General features: G+C 41.5%; 1 protein-coding gene across 10 annotated transcripts in view; it reads right to left on the reverse strand.

Moving 5' to 3' along the window:
• The window catches only part of LOC113033054 (membrane-associated phosphatidylinositol transfer protein 2-like), a 42,296-nt gene that overhangs the window by 20,127 nt on the left and 3,946 nt on the right, over nucleotides 1–18,223 (reverse strand). For all 10 annotated transcript variants that reach the window (XM_080308716.1, XM_026186322.2, XM_080308717.1 and 7 more), the window contains exon 2: nucleotides 1,982–2,224. In XM_080308716.1, coding sequence (XP_080164842.1) covers nucleotides 1,982–2,059 — 78 coding nt within the window. In that variant the 5' untranslated portion in view covers nucleotides 2,060–2,224. The remainder of the gene's footprint in view (nucleotides 1–1,981; nucleotides 2,225–18,223) is intronic.

The following is an 18,223-nucleotide window of genomic DNA, read 5'->3' on the forward strand; positions in this document are numbered from 1 at the left end:
GGCTACATGCTGCGGTTGCCCTGGTAACATAAAGCAATGAAGTGAGGGTAGCCATGCTCCCTTTCCTTCCACCCCCTCTCTCAAATTTCTTCCCATCCCTTCTTCACTGCCTCTCTTTTTATCCTCCATTTCCTCATTCACTCCTTCTCGTGAACAAAACCTGACCACTGGCATGCTGCTGATGTCATGGTTGCCATAGTGACAGAAGCCTCAGCGCACCGAGTCTGTTTAGAGGCGGTTAGGTCAGGGGGAAAGGTAACTATGGGTCAATACAATGTTGGAACTCTTCGTCCTGGGATTTTGTTTACATACTTAAGAGTTCACGCGCAAAGAATTTCTTTAGTAGACTTTCTCACGTGTTCTGCCTTTGTCCTGAAAATATGAAAGGCAAGCAGTTAAAGACTAAAAAAAAATATATACATTTATATATATTTTTTTTTTCTTAAAGATTAATTAACTCTTCACAAATACAATGAAGGTGAATTATGAGGTGAGGAAGAAGTGTGCCGCAGAGCCCGACATGTGCCGTCTTGAAACGTCTGCTTGCTTTGGGGCATGTCCTCCGAGTCATGTTCCCACACATCTACAACTCAAGCAGACAACCTGTCTGCTGGATACAGCATCGGGAGGACGTTTAGAAAAGCAAGCAAACATCTTTATCATCTGAAAAAAATTAACAAATAAATCTGAAATTCTTTAGAAGACGTACACACTCTTTCTACACTCATTTCAGCTTATGCAGAGAAAACCGGTAACTGGTGAGACCGTTGCAACAACCAAATTCTCTCTCTTATCCTCTCTCAAATACTCGCTCTCTCTATTTGCAATGATGTAATGCAGCTAGTGACACAGGCTGTTTTTAAAGTACACGGCAAAAACAAGGAGAGGCTTTCAGAGTCAATACAGTTGAATTAATCTCTATGTAGCCTTGTTATACCTGTGGGTGGATATTAATTTTAAACAACCCCGTCAACATCCTTATTTGGCTGTAAGATTAACAGCTGGTCTACATCATGAAAGCATCCTGGGCTTTCCTTACCCAAGTCATAAATGCTGAACCTATCCAACAAAGCTGAACCCTGAGAGATGAAGGTCACAAATAAAGCTCCCACGTTTGACTCTTAAGATGCCGATTTCTCTTGATACTTTGCTTTGAATTTACTCTGCACTCTTTGTGAATCTTATTTTCTGATAACAAAAAGCAACCAGACTCACATTACCATCGCAATGCAAGATCAGCAAAGAGGCAAAATGCATCGAAACTCAAAAAACCTCAACTTAATCAAACAGGTCTGTAACTTCAGCTTGCTCTGCAATGATCGTAAAACACACATTACGTAACCGTGCAGCTCAAATCCAAACAAATGCACCTAATGCCTAATATGCACATCTCTGAACTATAAATAACACTGTATTTTTACCACAGCCTGAGTCTTGGCATCAATACCTCCTCTGTGTACTGCTGGATTAAGTAAATCTACCTTCATGTACACATGCCATATGAAGAGGATATAATGCTGCACAGCAGAACTAAAGCTATTTAAATGGGCCCTTTCTGCAGGCGCTGTAAACCCTAATGCTCTAACACAGACCCTCCATCTCCAGCTAAGGGCCTGCTTTGACAAATGAAAGCAGTATGTCCATCTCCGTTGCAGCAGTGTGTGTACATGGCGTTTCATCGAGTGCAGAAACATGCGGTCTATGACAGCTTTAAACAGCCAGCTTCAGAGAGTTTAAACTGGATAATCTATCAGCACACAGGCTCTCTTTGTTTAGTTGCTCCACCAACGTCACGCATCATACGACCAATCGTTTTCATCATTGAGTATGCTGTGATTGCACACTTCAAGAACTCCCCGTGTTACTTTATCTCCTCTTTGACTGCTCTTTTTCGTCCCCTCGTTTCTGCGGTTGTTCATTTTTAGTTAGGTGCGTGTGTGTGGGTGAGGATTTGCTGGAAACCATGGTTGTGTTGCCTCACCTGTATCATATAAAGCTGGGCAATGCGGTACTCCTCCACACTCATGGGCATGGGGATGCGGTACTCCTTGATGAGCATGGTGAAGCTTGGAGAAGGGGGATAGGGGGATCAGGGAGGAGATTGACAAGGGAACGGGGGAGGGAGGGATAGAGGGAAAGGGAGGGGGAGAGAGGGAAGAAGAGACTCGGGATGCTCCTATACGAGACTTGTCAAATCACCAGCTGAAGTCCACATTGATGGCTCCTGTGGAGGTGAAAGAAAACGTAAAAAAAACAAAAAAAACTGGGTTATGGGTGCTGCATATTAATGCAAAACATCCCATTTGTAGAGTGTGTTAGTCAAAACATATGGATAAAGTTAACATCTTAAAATTCCTAATGATTATTCCAGATTCAAAAATCAGAAAGCAGCAGTAAAAAATATAATTAATGGGCAAAACCTGTCAGCACACAGACTAAATTCTGAATCTGTCTAACTCTGCTACACACATCGGAGGACAAAGATCCCCTCTCGTGGCTCACAGGCAGATGAAGAAAAGAGCCAAAGTGTCATTCAGAACATATGCTCCGTGTAGTAGACATCTACTCCAAGCCTTGGCAATGAAGACAAGCACCGGTGTTGTGCCTCCATCCAGCATCGCAAATCCAAGTAAAGCACTTCCTAGGATAAATACTCCTTCTTATACACAGGCTACTGCGTGTGTGTTTTTGTGTGTAGGTGTGTGGCCAGAGTCTACGAAGAGCACCCATGCCTTGCCGACAGTCCCGACAGCCACCCTTTTTCTTCCAGCGGTCCAGCACCGTCACATGGGGTGCTAAGTTAGCATAAGAGGGATTACAGTAGAGTGGGAGGTATTATATAACAGTGTAAGAGCCCCCCTGTTCATGATCGAGGTTTCACAAATAAAGAATACACAAAGCATTGTTTTCAAACCACTGGGTAGAATAGGGGTAGGTGTGGGCTATACATACACAACGTGTGGGTGGCGTGAGTTGCAGAAGTCTGCTTTGACCGTTAAGGCAAGAAAACAGCTCTCTGAAGCTAAAAAAGTACAAAACAAGATCACGCCTATGCAGCACCATACTGCACTGTAGTGGAAGTTTAGCTAAATAACTGTCACAGGCATTATCTCCTTTCCAGGTTATGTTTTCAAATTCTCAAACTTGGATATTTTAACAGCAAAGATTTAAAGGTGTACTTTGATAAAGCACTTATTTGAGTCAGTTGACCCTGAATCCTCTCTTAGTTACTCTGCAATAGGCATAGGCTGCTCAGGGTTTCTCACGAGTGTATCTTCTTCTCCCTTCATACACCAGTCTGCATTTAATCATTAGTTACTATTAATCTCTGGCTCTCTTCCACAGTGCATCTTTTATCCTGTCTTTCACCCCTTGCCCCCAACCAGTTTGATTCTGCCAGAGAATTCTTCCTGTTAAAAGTTAGTTCTTCCTTCCCACTGTCCCCAAGTGTTTGCTCATTGGGGGTCACTGGATAGTTGGGGTCTTTACCGTGCCATATAAAGCACCTTAAGCGAGTGTAATGATATAAATAAAACTGAGTTTAACTGAAATTTAAGATAAAGTTCAGCCTGTTTTCAGATAGGTCAGGTGAAAGCACATTAGGCAGGATCTTAGTTATGCTGCCGAGGAGACTATAGTGCACAACACCATCCTGACGCTGCTGATTTAGCTATTTAGCCAAATGTGACCACACAGTCTTGCATAACCTTAATATTTACCAATTTCTGAACTATGGAAGCTATTGGACCTTGCTCAGGAATGCGTCCATTCTGTTTAATCACTCTAATCACATCAATATCCCCCCTGCGTCACTTATCCAACAAACAAAGGCCAGGTTTGGTCGAACCAACAGACCCATTCCCTCCAATGATTGAATGTTTGAATGCCGCTAAAGAAAAGCTTTTATCTATTGACTTTACTGAGGCTGGAAAGAAGACGCAGCCTGACCGACTTCACATCTGGAACAGCAGCTGTTTACTAAAATATTAGGAAGTGTTCTGCTTCTATACATTTTTTTGTGATTTCTTTACAGTGAAGAACAAAGCATTGACAAAATCAGAGCAGAACACCACATTTTGCTGAAAATAACTGCACTCTTGGGGGGATGCTAGAATAAAACTAGGCTACATGGAGAGGCCCAGAGGAAAGCCTGCAGCTCTGGAGCCCAAGGAGTCTTTAGAAGTTAATCAATAAGGATAAGCACTTTGCACTAACAGCCTCAAAGTAACATTTACTCCAAGCATGATTTAAAAATCTGGCAACACTGTTAATGCAGATGCATTTATTGATGCAAGAAATGAGTCTGAGTATTTTCTCTTGACCACAGATTATGGATGTATTAACTGTACTGATTTGGAGGTCATTCAGTCTGACAATGATAAGACTACTTCTTTTACTGTCTGCTGTCTACTATTGCTTTATGAATCAAAGTTCAGCCCTCAACGGCCAGCCTACACACACACGGAAGTGACAGCAGGTATGCAAATACCACAACAAGGACACAGCAAACAAACAGAAAGCAAGAAAAACCAGTAGGCAGCTCAACAGAGGGACCCTGTCCACCCAAAGCAGAGCTCTGTCCGACAGCATGTGTTCAGAAGCTGTTGTGATGATGCTCTGCAGGGATTAGCAGCAATACTGATGCAGGTTAGTTATGTCACTATTCTGCAGGATTACAGCAGTATTGCTACTGGTGAGCATTGCACAAAGCAACCATTCCCCACCATCTTGATTACTCAATTAAATTCAGTCTTTAAAAAAAAAAAAAAAAAAAAAAGTAACATACAAGCTAAATTCTGTTTTGTGCACATAATGAAAGTAAGTACTCGTATTTGGCTTAAGTCTGATTTTATATACCAGCAAATGCGAGTCATATTTATGCCTTGTTGGGCAGAAACTAGGAAGTTATTTCCACCCTCTATAATCTGCGGTTCCAGCTTAAAATATGTTTTTCCTTCTTCTTCAGTAAAACGTTTGGTTTCAGTGGAAAGCTTATGCACCACTTTCCAGCACCTGTCTCCTCTTGTCCGGCTGCAGTTGTGTAAACTCAGTGAAGCAACAATCTCACATGGACACACCCAAACTTTATACACATTTGACAGCATACATCTTGTATTGTATATTTATGTATTGTGTCTGCGGTTGTATTGACTACACATTATAAGGCCTCCTGAATTAGCTAATTTAAGACCGGGTGACTGTTCCACAAATACAGGCATTACGTTTCACTGCAGATAGAAAGCTTTTTTTTAAAAAAATAAAAAAATAAAAAGGAAAGTCTTTCCTCCTGCTGGTTTAAACCTGTGATTCTCCAACTTTCATTTTTGACTGATGCAGATGCAGTGCACAGCACAGGACCGGTAATGTACGATTCACCAGCAGACTCGAGAGAGTACTGGCACCATGCTTGACCCAGAAAAAAAAGCACTCTCACACACAGAGCTTAAAAATAGCCTGGTCACAATAATCCAAGCATACGCAAGCAGAGTGCTTGACGTTGTTTGTGCAGAGAATATGCTCATTCCCTTCTAAAAATACTGTCTCTGCCCCCCTCTAGGCAGTGACGCAACAGCAGCACAAGCCCATGCACAGCGCTCATCACAAAGCAGCCCCCAATGTTCCTGCTCCTGTTTCGACAAAGCTGAAGACAGCGATAGCTACAAGACACTTTGAGTGGGATTGCCTTTTGTACCTCTTCCTGCTACCGTTTCGTGATCCTGTGCGGCCGGCATACACCCTGACGTGCACAATGCTACATCAAAGTGTGATGAGCCATCGAAGGTATAAAAAAATTTTTTTTTAAAAATGCAATCCTCCAGGCAGGAGTGTTATTGTACCAAGTGATTCATTTTTTCCTTTTTCAAAAGGTGAATTAGACACTAAAAATCAGCGTCAATACAGAAACGTTCCAGGTAACATGATGAATAATACAAGAGGAGCCATAAGGGTGACGCCTTTAATCATGGCTACATCTGTCTGGCTACAAAAGCCTTTCTCAACAAACAAGTGTGGAGAGCGCTGCACATCTGGTTACGTCTAACCACTGATAAGTGACATAAACAGACGAAACCTGCTTACTCCACAGAACACAGACCAGCATATCCTTCGGGTCGATTGCTTTGACATAAACATGAAATGTGCCTTTCACTCTTGGCTTTCCTTGCCACTCCACACTGTCCTTCACTCTCATAATGGAAAGTGGCATGACTTAATCTGTCCAAAGACATGATATATGCACAGTAAACAGACAGATCCCCAGGACAGAGAGCAGCAGCTGGGCCTTGCTGTCAAACACGGAGCAATACCGAGAGGGCAGTGGTGACTCACTGGAGGCTTTTCCCAAAGGCTGCAATGGTGGCGCTCCTTTAAATTTAGCAGTGTTTTATAGAGCACAGTGCTGAGGCTGCGCACCAGAGAAGGCGGTAAATTCCAGGGATCGGTGGCTCACGTGACCGTTAAAATACAAGTGGAACATATTAGCCTCCCGGCTTGCCTGAAATACAGCAGATCGGTTTCACACTGTTGCTCTCGTATCACAGAGGCAACCTCGGTTATGGCAACTGCCTCAGCTTGTGATAAGAATCCTTGATTGAGTTGATGGGCTTACCGACCAATCCAGTTAAAATGTCAAGAGGCTTAAGACAAATGTATTCGTGCTGGGCCGTGAACGCACACAAATGAGGGAGTTTACCATCCATCTACGAGCCTAAAGAAGCCTTTGGGCTTATTTCGAACTCTAACTTCAGTCTCAAACATACTGAGATTATAAGGTGAAGGGTCTAATGAGGGCAAAGAATGAAGAGTATTTATCAGATAAACAGTATTTTTGTGACAATACACCCAATTTACACCCAACAAAACCCACCCCCTTTAGGCACCAATAAAGAAATTTAATAAAACACACACACACACACACACACACACACACACACACACACACACACACACACACACACACACACACACACACACACACACACACACACACACACACACACACACACACACACACACACACACACACACACACACACGCCGTGTTTTACCTTGCTTGATTTCAATACAGCACTGGAGGAGTGAGCAAACATTGAGCCTCTCTCTTTAATGAAAAAGCCTTTTTTTTTTTTTTTTAAATATGTGACACCACACAATGCACAGCTCAAACAAAAGCAAAGCAAGAGCATTATGATGGTTCTTTAGTTAGCCTCAGTTTAAAACAAGTCTGATGCTGACTTAAGATGAGAGAATCAGTTTCATATGGAAAAACAAAACAAAGTGTGAGTAATCACCTTTGGAAGCCGTGTTATAAGCTGAAAAAAACAAAACCAGTATAATCTTGTAAAAATAAAGGGGCCAAATAATGGTGAGTCATCTTGTTCTTATACAGTAAATACAATGAGCGCCGTATGCATTCTGAAACATATCCATCACCCTTTCCCGTCCCTCAGGTCCACAATCTTCCACAAACTATGAAGGTGGGAAGCACAACCTGCCCTTGTTCTTTACTCATCATCACAGCACAAGGGGAAAGCTAAAAATACTTGACACCCTGTGAGCATCTCCTGCATTGTGTTCCTCCTCCTCCTTCTCGTCCTCTACCTCCTACAGTAGCCCTGCAAGTATGATCTGCTTCTAAAAATGAGCCTGCACAGGGAGGGAATGAACGAGAGCAAAAAGAAATCGAGCTCAGGCACAGCTGAACATGGTGTCGTGAAACTGCAGTTTGATTACCACAGAGAAAGGGATTTGTTAACACGAACAAACACATGAATAATCTTCTATTAACTGTGAGTTTTAGTTTTAGTGTGTATACCCACTTGGAAGATATCTAAAAACAAACAAACAAAAAAAACCAATATACATTTAAAGAGTGTCATAACTGCTCATTTGATGTGAAAAGCTCTCCTTGTGCAACATACAGAAGAATTAGATATTAGAAGAAAGCCACACCTGTTGCAAAGATATCTGCCATTTTTGCAAGATCTCGAGGTGAACATGATTTTAATCTAAAGCAGATCATCTAATTTAACAGAGTGCAGGAACCACTGGAATATAGGTTTTACATTTGACACCCGCATCATGTAATTAAAATTCAAAAATAAATAAATCGGGTGCTTAGTGATCGCTGAGAACTTTAAGCCCCTTTAATAATTGGAGCCATTGTTTTCTTATGCCTCAGTGGTGCTCGTCAACGCCACAGTGGTCCAAAATGGGCTCGTTGCATACCAACACCATCTCTAACCAACCCCACGCTTCACTCAGAAATCCAAAATTAGATGACCTTATATGAAAATTGCACTTGGATTAATCAGTTACGTGCCAAGGTTAAACGAGGATCTTCCCTTGCTGTCATTCTCTGAAAGTGCTCAGCGAGCCTAAATGAGCTGCGTAGAGAGAGCGTGTTATATAACTCAGCAGATACAGAAAAGGAAAGCGTCGCTACGCTCGCATTTTGCCCATTCCATTAACTAATTCATGTAGCCCAGCAGACCAAAAGGAAAGGAAATGCTTTGGTGCATTTAGACAATCTCTCCAAAACATTCTCATCAGTCACTCTTCGAGTGTTTGGCAGCAACAAGACGCTGATTCAAATTAAGGCCTTCTTGCTAATGTGGAGACTATTGCAGAGTGCATGCTTACCAGTGCCACAAAGGCTTGGACGGATAACAACAAATGAATTTCCATTATCACTGCCACTCTCTGTCTCTCACAACAGTGAGAAGCAGCTTTGGTTATGTGGCATACGACAGCGCTGTGGCTGAGATTCATTACTGCGCTAACACCTACACTATAACTCTATAAAAGAATGTGGGCACATGCGTGTGTATCGCAACCTGCAGAGAGGAAAGTGAGCGCTTGATATGAAGCGTTTAAAAAGACGCTGAAACATCTGCAAACTGCAGAAGCAGCAGGGCTACGAGTAAAATATTTATCAGTTGTGATAGACAACAAAGGTCGTGGTCACTGCAAAAGTATAGAAGCATATAAAGCTTAAAGGCAAGTGTAAACAGAAATCATTGTGCCTTGCCTGGGGTCTATTTTTAGTCTCTCACATTTAAAAAGAAAAAAAAATGCAACATTCTGTTTTTTGAATGACAATGTCACAGAAGAGAAAGAAAATGCATTACACTCAACAAAACTTGAGAAGAAAAATGTTTTGCCTTAGGCCAAAATGTATTTTCTTTCCTGCCCCTTTATCCTCTCCATCATTGCTTGAACAGGGGGTTACCATGGAGACACAGAGGGGCCTTTCCTTATTGGTTGCCAAGATGAAGTCAGAGTGACGGGGGAAAGTAGAGACCAGACGCTGCCGGGGCTGATACTGGTTTCTCCCGTTTCCCCTGTCTCCACTTTCACTTTTGTCGGTCTCTTTTCCCTCCTGCCGCAGCTCATTTCCACGGCAATCTGCTATAGAAGCCTCATCGATTCATACAGCAACCCGAAATATCTGCAACTGTGTCAGCATGCAGGATTTAAATGTGGCCCAAAAAAACAAAAACAAAAACAGAAAAACAAAACATCAAATAGCCAAGAAAATTCACGATAAGACTTGAAAATCCTTACATGCTGGTTCAAGACTAGTTTCCTTCTGCGTCTACTGTACTATGCTTAAAATTAATAAAAAAATTAAATAGACACGCATGTTACTTCCTGCAGCACATCAAGGGTTGAAAGGTGGCCTATACCCTGTCAGTTTAGTTCTCTTTGTGAAGTTTAAAATTAACCAAGTAAACCACTGACAGATCCTCTTTCAAAAACAGCAGTCAGTTACAAGAAAGTGGAAAGAAAAACAAACTCTCTGTGCCAGCTTCACACACTAGCTTAGAGGAAAGTGGATCCGAAAACCTCTCTGTGAATCGAGGACACAGAAACTAAAAGTGTGCAAAGTTGAAATGGTGTACCTACTAAAACAGACTGGTTTTGAATGTTATGACAGTTTAATCCCTCACAAGCCCCTCATATCAAACTAAAGTCTTATTTGGCCAAGTGCATAAAGTCCAAGCAATTCACAAAAAAGGGAGGACAAATCTGATCTCAACTCAATTATCGACACCAGTCTCAGTCGGTGCTTTGGTCTGTATGCCAACCTTGTACTTTCTGGGTTACAACTCAAATCACTGAATCATCACCTTCAGTGTGCGTCACTGCTCATTTCAAGGTTACTGTGCATAAAGCACATTTAAAAGGTCAATGATAAGAAAGCTGCTCATAAAAAAAGCCCAAGGTTACAGGCTGCCCTTTGGTGAAATACCTTAAACCCCTTTATGTAGCACAAATAACGCAGCCTTCCAAAAAGTGCTCTACCCACTCACCAAAGAGTGAAGCAGCTTCTTCTACTGACCATAAAAGGCCATTTTCAAAGATGCTCTTGGTAAGTGTCTGTGGCTAACACTGCAGCGGGTTGTGAGGTCAGCTTTCCAGCCTTGTGGAAAGCCTGGTTATGGGATTTTCTTATCAGAGCAAGGGCTATAAAAAAATAAAAATTAAAAATAAAAAAAACCCACAAATTCTCTAACTTCTCCCTTTCTCTCTCACACAGGCACACAACTCTGAAAGAAGGAAGACGTGGCACTTTGTCTGCCACGTAAGAACGGGCAATACAGAGAGACCGCCCGAAAAGAAAAAAGCCTGTACAGTGAGAGCAAAAAAGTAAGCGTGAGACGCTGAGTTAGGGTCCAAAGGGGTCTATTTTTAGGTTCAGAAAAATCAGGTGTCTCTGACCAGTGGAAAAGAAAGAGGAACATGGGTAAAGTGACATGAACCAGCGCTGCTGCTTTCATTTTACGAAGTCCATGTGACTCAGAGCGCTGCGAGGGCTCAGGGCAGAACCAAAAAAAGGAAACAGATATAAAATGGCACTTGTGCATCATACTGATGTAAAAGCTGCAGAGATAAATACTTACATTTCTAAAATATGTGAAATAAACATGGCTGACTCATAACTAATGTGGAGATAGAATAAGGAGGCGTGAAAAAGTCCACTGACGAGCACTTTCTTAATGGTGAAAGCAGCATTTCTAATTCACAGCTGACTGTGATCCTTCGTCGCTCGATTTACTTTCCCTCCCAGAAGCAGATCGTTCTGCCTAAGAGCTAAAAGGTTTCCCGGCACAGAGAGCATGTGCCAGACTGCCTTGATATCCCTTCATCTACAAGGTTGATGATTATGGCCAGGAAAAAAAATAAAACATGCCAGCCCTCTTAGAGGATGTGCATAAACTCGATTTATCTTCCAGGAAAAATAAAGCTCGAGAAAGGACACAGGAAGGTGGACGATTTCTATAAAAAGACTTCGGCTCTTCTTTGGAGTCTGCCCACACTGCGAGAAAAACTTGTGTCCAAATGAAGGAGGACATGGAGCAGACGCGTGCAAAGCGTACGCCTTTGTCTCATTTCCCAGACAACGCCACTGTAGGAGCATTAGCAATGATATGCCATTCATCAGCCGGCTCATCAGGGATGCGTGGGGACAGGTTGTACCCCTGTTGTCCCTGTCAACAGCTCAACACCAGCATTAGCATCACCTGTTTTGTTTAAGAGAGCTGAGGGTGGGAGAGCGAGATGGGGAAAAAAAAAAAAAAAAAAAAAAAAAAGACAGAGTCTGCGGAGCTCGAAGTGCAGGGAAAACACAGTGTTCCCTTCAGTGCTTGGCCAGCACCCAGGTACATGACGGAAGCTCATCTGAAGTACTGTCATGATGCGTGATTGTCCGCTCAAGATGAATTAAAAGAAAAATTAGACCTTGAAATAACCAGCCAGCTGGCAATGTGTCCCTATGCTCCCATCAGAAATTGTAAGAGATGTTTGTTTTTTGTTTTTTTAGGAGTGCATCAAATCCCTGCAGGTTCCTGAATGATTGAAAAGGCACAGATGACAGCATTTAGTTTCTGGTTAGTGAAATTGACTGAATATCCTTCGGGATGCACTGCAAAATCTTTTGCACGACTTTAAAAAGGGACACACAAGCTATTATGAACATACGATTGGAAAATGATTGTATTTATCTCAAACGGTCGGTGAGGAAAATGGATGATGACAAACCCTCCAGTTTTACAGAAAAAAGTATAATAAGAGTATATGTGTAAGTAGTATATAAATAATTGCTGGATTCCTTTCTGTGATTAGTGACCTCATTTGTTGCCTGAATAAAAAATAAATAAAAAAGATTCTTCATTTAAAGCCTCTGGGGAACTTACCCACTGAAACCATGAGAGCTCTGCGTTAAGTCTGCATTGCTGCAGACGTGGCCTTAGGTAATTAAATATCCCTCATAGTGCTGTGAGATTAAACATGGTTTTACGAATAAAAGCAGGGGGAAAAAAACAAAAGCGAAGATAAGTACAAAAGGGTAACCCAATACGACTGATACAGGAAATAATTTTACATGAAACCAGAAGAATGCAGAATGTGGTATTTTACACATCTTGTTTATTTATTCGTGAACAATTTCTTTTAAGTTTTGCTTATTTATTTATTTATTTATTTATTTTGGGGGGGGGGGGGGGGGCACAGATCCTACTCACACAACAAAGAGTAAAGTCGCTGGAATCACATTCCTCCTCATAACTTTACGCGCCCATGGGGCCTCTTGCACTCATTCACCCCCCAGGCAACATCATTTAAGTGTGTGAGAGTTTAGTGCTTACACCATAAGAGTGGAGACTGCGGGGGGATAAAAATTGTTACAGCATAGTACTGGGATATTATATAAATAAAAGGTTAACCAAAATATTGATATTTTATTTAAAAAAAAATTTTTTTTAAAAACTCAAGAATACTACAAACAAGAAGGCTCATCTCATGCACCACCATCCTCAGATAACGTTAGCCTAACATTGAACACGCTTAGCTTGACAAAGATACATCCTAAGTGAGAGCTAGCTAATGGCTCAGTCACAGAAGTAAGTAGGACAGGAATTTCCTTGCACCTACCAAAAATAAATGCATAAATAAAAACTTTTGGTGAGTAAATATTTGCCCAGAGTTTGAGGGTGTTGCACACTCTCAACCACTTTTAATCGCAAGCCGACAGGAGGCAGAAAGCCTGCCTCCTATCAGACCAGTTGCAGTGTCACTTAGACTGACTACAGTCACTCTTGCAGAGCTCGTCAAAGGCTGACAAATAGTTGCAATTTAACTTATAAAGACTGATTGCTATCAGCCTGAATGCGTCAATAAGCACAACTTGAGGGGACTCGACTGGCTGCCAGCTGGTCGTTTTCTGGTTGTATTCGTGCAGAACAGGAAGGCTGCCGAGCACATATTTAACAGTTAAATGTGAATATCTGTCTAAGTAGACAGCAACAGATGAGTACATTTCAACAATTTGTCAGATATTTGCTGTATTATCAGAACCAGATTGCAATTAATTGCCAATTTAAGACTGACATTAGACTGATGGCAGACTGTCTTATGGTAACATTTATGGCAGGTTTTAGCAACAGTGTGCTTAACAATCTCATTTTGTAGCAAAACAAAAATTATTGGGTAAAACAGATTGACCAAGTTTAACTTTGTTTAACTTTGAGTATGTAATTTGCAGATGAAAAAAGCTGATAAATTGCAATATGTGTTACTGCATACTGCAAAATTTTATATTGCAATATTATTGTACTGTGAGCGCAGTATTGTGTAGTATCTGGCGATTCCCACTTCTACCAAACAGTGTGCATTAAAGTATGGTTTGTTTTTTTTTCCACTTCTTTTCCTAGGTGTGTCAAAAACATCACCCAATCACCTGCCATGTATATATAAACCCCACCATGCAAACAGTAGACCAGCTGCCATAGGCGCAATGCTTGAGTAACATAACAGTGTTCAGTGCACAACTAATTTAAGTCAGAGAGAAAAATGTAGGCAAGGAGTACCGATAACAGGTCACAACATATCGCACAACGCCAGAGCATGTCAACAAAGGGGTGCCGAAACTCCTTGAAAAGTTACTGTGGTGATTGCAGTGTATTTAAGGTCAGTTTTGCAGTACTATACACGCAAATTTTTCTGACATTTTATTTGGCTATTTCCAAAAATACTCTTCAAACCGCGCGTTAATCAGTGCAGCAAATACACAGGAGTCAGTGGACTCCATCTACATCCGATCATGAATTTGTTTCAGTTAAGCGTCACCCAGACATCATATCAGTACAAAAACAATCACTGACATCATCATCATCCTTCATGAGTACTAAAATCATCACCCTTTCTTAAAACAAAAAACAAACAAAAAACCATCCATCCATCCATCCATCCGCTTATCCTTTTCAGGGTCGCGGGGGGCGCTGGAGCCTATCCCAGCTGTCATAGGGCGAAAGGCGGGGTACACCCTGGACAGGTCGCCAGTCTGTCGCAGGGCTAACATATAGGGACAGACAACCATTCACACTCACATTCACACCTAGTGGCAATTTGGATTATCCAATTAACCTATCCCCACAAGCTGCATGTCTTTGGACGGTGGGAGGAAGCCGGAGAACCCGGAGAGAACCCACGCAAACACGGGGAGAACATGCAAACTCCACACAGAAAGACCCCGGCCTGATGGTGGAATTGAACTCAGGACCTTCTTGCTGTGAGGCAACAGTGCTAACCACCGTGCCACCGTGCACCGTGCAAACAAAAAACCCTCATCTTTAAAAGTCAAGTCCCCATTTAGTAAAATATATTTATTTGACAAACCCACCTAGAATAACAGCAGAGGGCTAGTTAGCTGCTAACCAAACAGTCATGTCCTCTCAGACAATAAACAAAGACCACAGGATATTTTAAAGAGCTTCCTTGTTAAAGATCAGACACTTAACAGGACTTGTACTCAACTAATAAAATCCCCTCCTGTGCCGAATGTACAAATATAAAACGGTCTCTAACAATGGCCAAAGAAATTAAACTAAAGAGGCACGACTCTGTTCATGACAAACATCATGACAACCACCATAAGGGAAAAGACTTTAGAATATAGAGTCTGAGATTTAAAAAACAAAACAAAACAAAAAAAACACCAGTTTGTTGGGTGAACCGTGTTTAATGCTTTTATTATCTTTCTTTAATCTTATTTGACCAGATGAAATCCCACGTAACATGCCAAGCTGCAAAATAAATTGACTTTTCTAATGCTAACAGAAAGCTGGCCACTGCAACTACAATTCAGCAGTGAGCTCCAGAGAGAGTATATGCACTGAGTTTGACCATTTTAAATAGTGAATAAAATAAATGAGGAAGTCGGGGAAACCGCAAATCTACAGCTGCATCCTTTTAACCATTATATGAGATTATACTGCTAACTTGGCTTTGGTAAGAGTGGCAGTAATTGCGTTATGAGGTGGGTGGCAGGTCTACATAAAAAGCAGAGACTTTACCTCTTCCTCTGCTTAAAAAAAGAAAAGAAAAAAAACAAACAAATTGGAGAACTGAAGAAACAGTCCGATATTACACAACAGCTCGGTTTTTGGGGATTTTTCTCTCTTTGAAAAACAAGTGGCAATGCAGCAAGTGGGTTAAGAAAACATCAGATTACACAAACCTGTAAAGTCAGTGCACGCATCTCCAGAGCAACATCTAAAGACGCACCGTTTGAATATTTAACCTTATTAGCCGCCGCTCGCATCGCTCCTTTTGCTGTACGAACCTGTCGTTTCTTTCCTCTTCCTGTGCCAGTGATCTCATCCGATAATCAGCTCAAACGGTACACACGTGGAACCAAAAGATGTGGTGAGCAGCAGCATACGTCATTCAAACTTACACTGGCAGGAAATGCATCTTTTCTTCCTCGCTCCACTAAATTCAGTTACTTAATGACTGTATGCTTGTTTGTCATCTTATTAACGGCGGGATTATTGACTTATGCTGCAGGACAAACTCCAGCAAACCGAGGGTTAATGTGAGAGCACGGGCGATTTGCCACATGCAAGAACACACGCACAAAAAAACCAAATAGATACCACACCACTATGAATACTCAAACAAGGCTGGGGACACATGCTCGAAAGCTACAGGCTCCTCTATCAGGAATTTTCCACTCCACCGTCACTCAGATATACAGCATACATTTGCAGTGTTTCCTCCTGAGCGTCAGGAGGTTGTCAAGCTGTATAATGTTAGTGGAGCAGTGCGTAATTTGAGCCTTGGAAAAGAGGCGGGAGCAAATATTGGCACGGATATGAATTTTTATCATTCTTCAATTAGCTCATCGCAGTACCCCCCCCCCCCCCTAGAGCAGGGCGATATGGCCAAAAATATTTATCACGATATATATTTGAAAATTTGCGATAACGATATAACTGACGATATAATTGATGCGAGACAAAATACAACTCCACAACATTACTAGCGCAAAAAGACAACCTTCAATTTATTTTCACGTAAACAAGAAGCTGGTTTTTATGTACATTAAAGCTTTATAAAAATGTAACAGTGCAAATGCAAATTCCTTGCTGAAAGTTTAACCCAAAGGCATTTCCAGTAGAAATGGGCTGACATATCCTGAGCATAACCATGTATAATATCCACTGAAGTTAAAAAGAGGTGCTTTGCAACATTAAACTGCAGTGTGCAGTACGCATTTTTCGGACCATAAGGTGCACGGGATTATAAGGCACATTAAGCGAAACAAAGCAGTCAGATAAATCAAACTTTATTCAACTCATTCTTCTTGCTTCCTCCACTTCTGTACCATTGATTCATTAATGTTGAATTCTCTGGCAGCTGAGCTATTCCCATGTTGTTGCAGTATATTAATGACTAACCTCGTATTGTGGATGGATTATCTCAGTTGTTCTCCTGACTGAAGTTTGGTCCGTTTACAGCATCCTGCCATGCGATTGCATTTGTCTCTAACCATGAAGAACCTTCACGTTAACTTTTATAAGTGGAAAAGTGTTAGTGTTCGTCCTCCAGCTTCACTGTTTATGTTATGCTAACATAGCTGTGTCGCTAGCGATCACGTAGCACATCATTATATACCAGCTAGCCCAACTTCAGTAACCCTACAAACGCCACTGCTGTTTAGTTTCCTGTCTTCATTTATGTTGGAAGTGATAGCAGAGCTGTACGTTTGATTTTTTTCAGAAATCTCTCAGTCAGAACATGCTATATCATGCTTAGGTAACTAGCGAAACTAGCGAGCTAACTTCCGCTAGCTTCCTGCTAACTTCTAACTCCGTTAAATGTAATAACTTTTGTTTTCATGGATGCCTGGAAGTTAAACTTTATAGTTACACCTGGTAAATCAGCAATGCTGATCGTTTTATTAAAGATCAAAGAATTTAGACAGTTTTCAACTCTCAGTGATGCTGCAGTGTTGTTTGACCTGAAGTCAAATATACGGAGTTTGGGACCCAGATTACTCCCAGATTTAAGAGCATCTTAGTCCGACAAATACGACAATAACAACGGCCGCTTGCATGTTCTGCAAAAAAATGTGCTTTGTTGTGTATCTGACGGACAAACACCAAACCAGTTCCACATCACAGAAGTTGCACCATTTTTACAAACCAACAATCGGCCATGTGCGTATGAAAACAAAGGCACTGCGCATGCGCGTTTTACTCCCATTCTATCGCGATATTTCATTTTCCTATCGTTGCCTAACATTATACCGGTATTACCGTGAACGGTATAATATGGCCCAGCCCTACCCCCCCCCCCCCCTTTTCCACCCCCCTCCTTTAAAAGCAGCACCAGAACTGCTTTAATTCAACAACAAGTTGTGAACAAGCCACACAAGAAATCACAACTGTACAGACAACGGGCTGATTCACAATCACCTCCACTCTTTCTCCTTCGGTGCCTCTGTTTGTGTGATGTGTTATATTTAAGAGAGGCACCTGAGAGTAAAAGAGCTATCAGGTTTCAGAAGCCTGTCAACCGCTCTCTCATAGTCTCTCTGTCTCTGTGAACGCTCAGAAACACATCAGTAATTGTGCTTCTCGTCTAAAAAAGAAATGGATTAAAACCTGAAAATAATATCTGCAGGTCTGTGTACAAAACAAGCTTCACAAAACAAACAACCCCCCCCCCCCAATAATTATATAACAGTAATAACTTTTACATATTCACTGGGCTACAGCTGCATATGAATTTGTCATCCAGGAGCTGCAACTCTGGGTTTTCAGCAAATAACTCATACAATATTTATACTTAATTAATATTTAAAGTCCGTTAAATGACTTTGTTACTTCAAATGTTTGTGAAATGAGATTCTGGAGGTGCTTTTCTGCGGGAAGGGAAA

This window comes from Astatotilapia calliptera, chromosome 12, assembly GCF_964374335.1.
Source record: "Astatotilapia calliptera chromosome 12, fAstCal68.1, whole genome shotgun sequence".
In the NCBI taxonomy this organism is placed as follows: Eukaryota; Metazoa; Chordata; class Actinopteri; order Cichliformes; family Cichlidae; genus Astatotilapia; species Astatotilapia calliptera.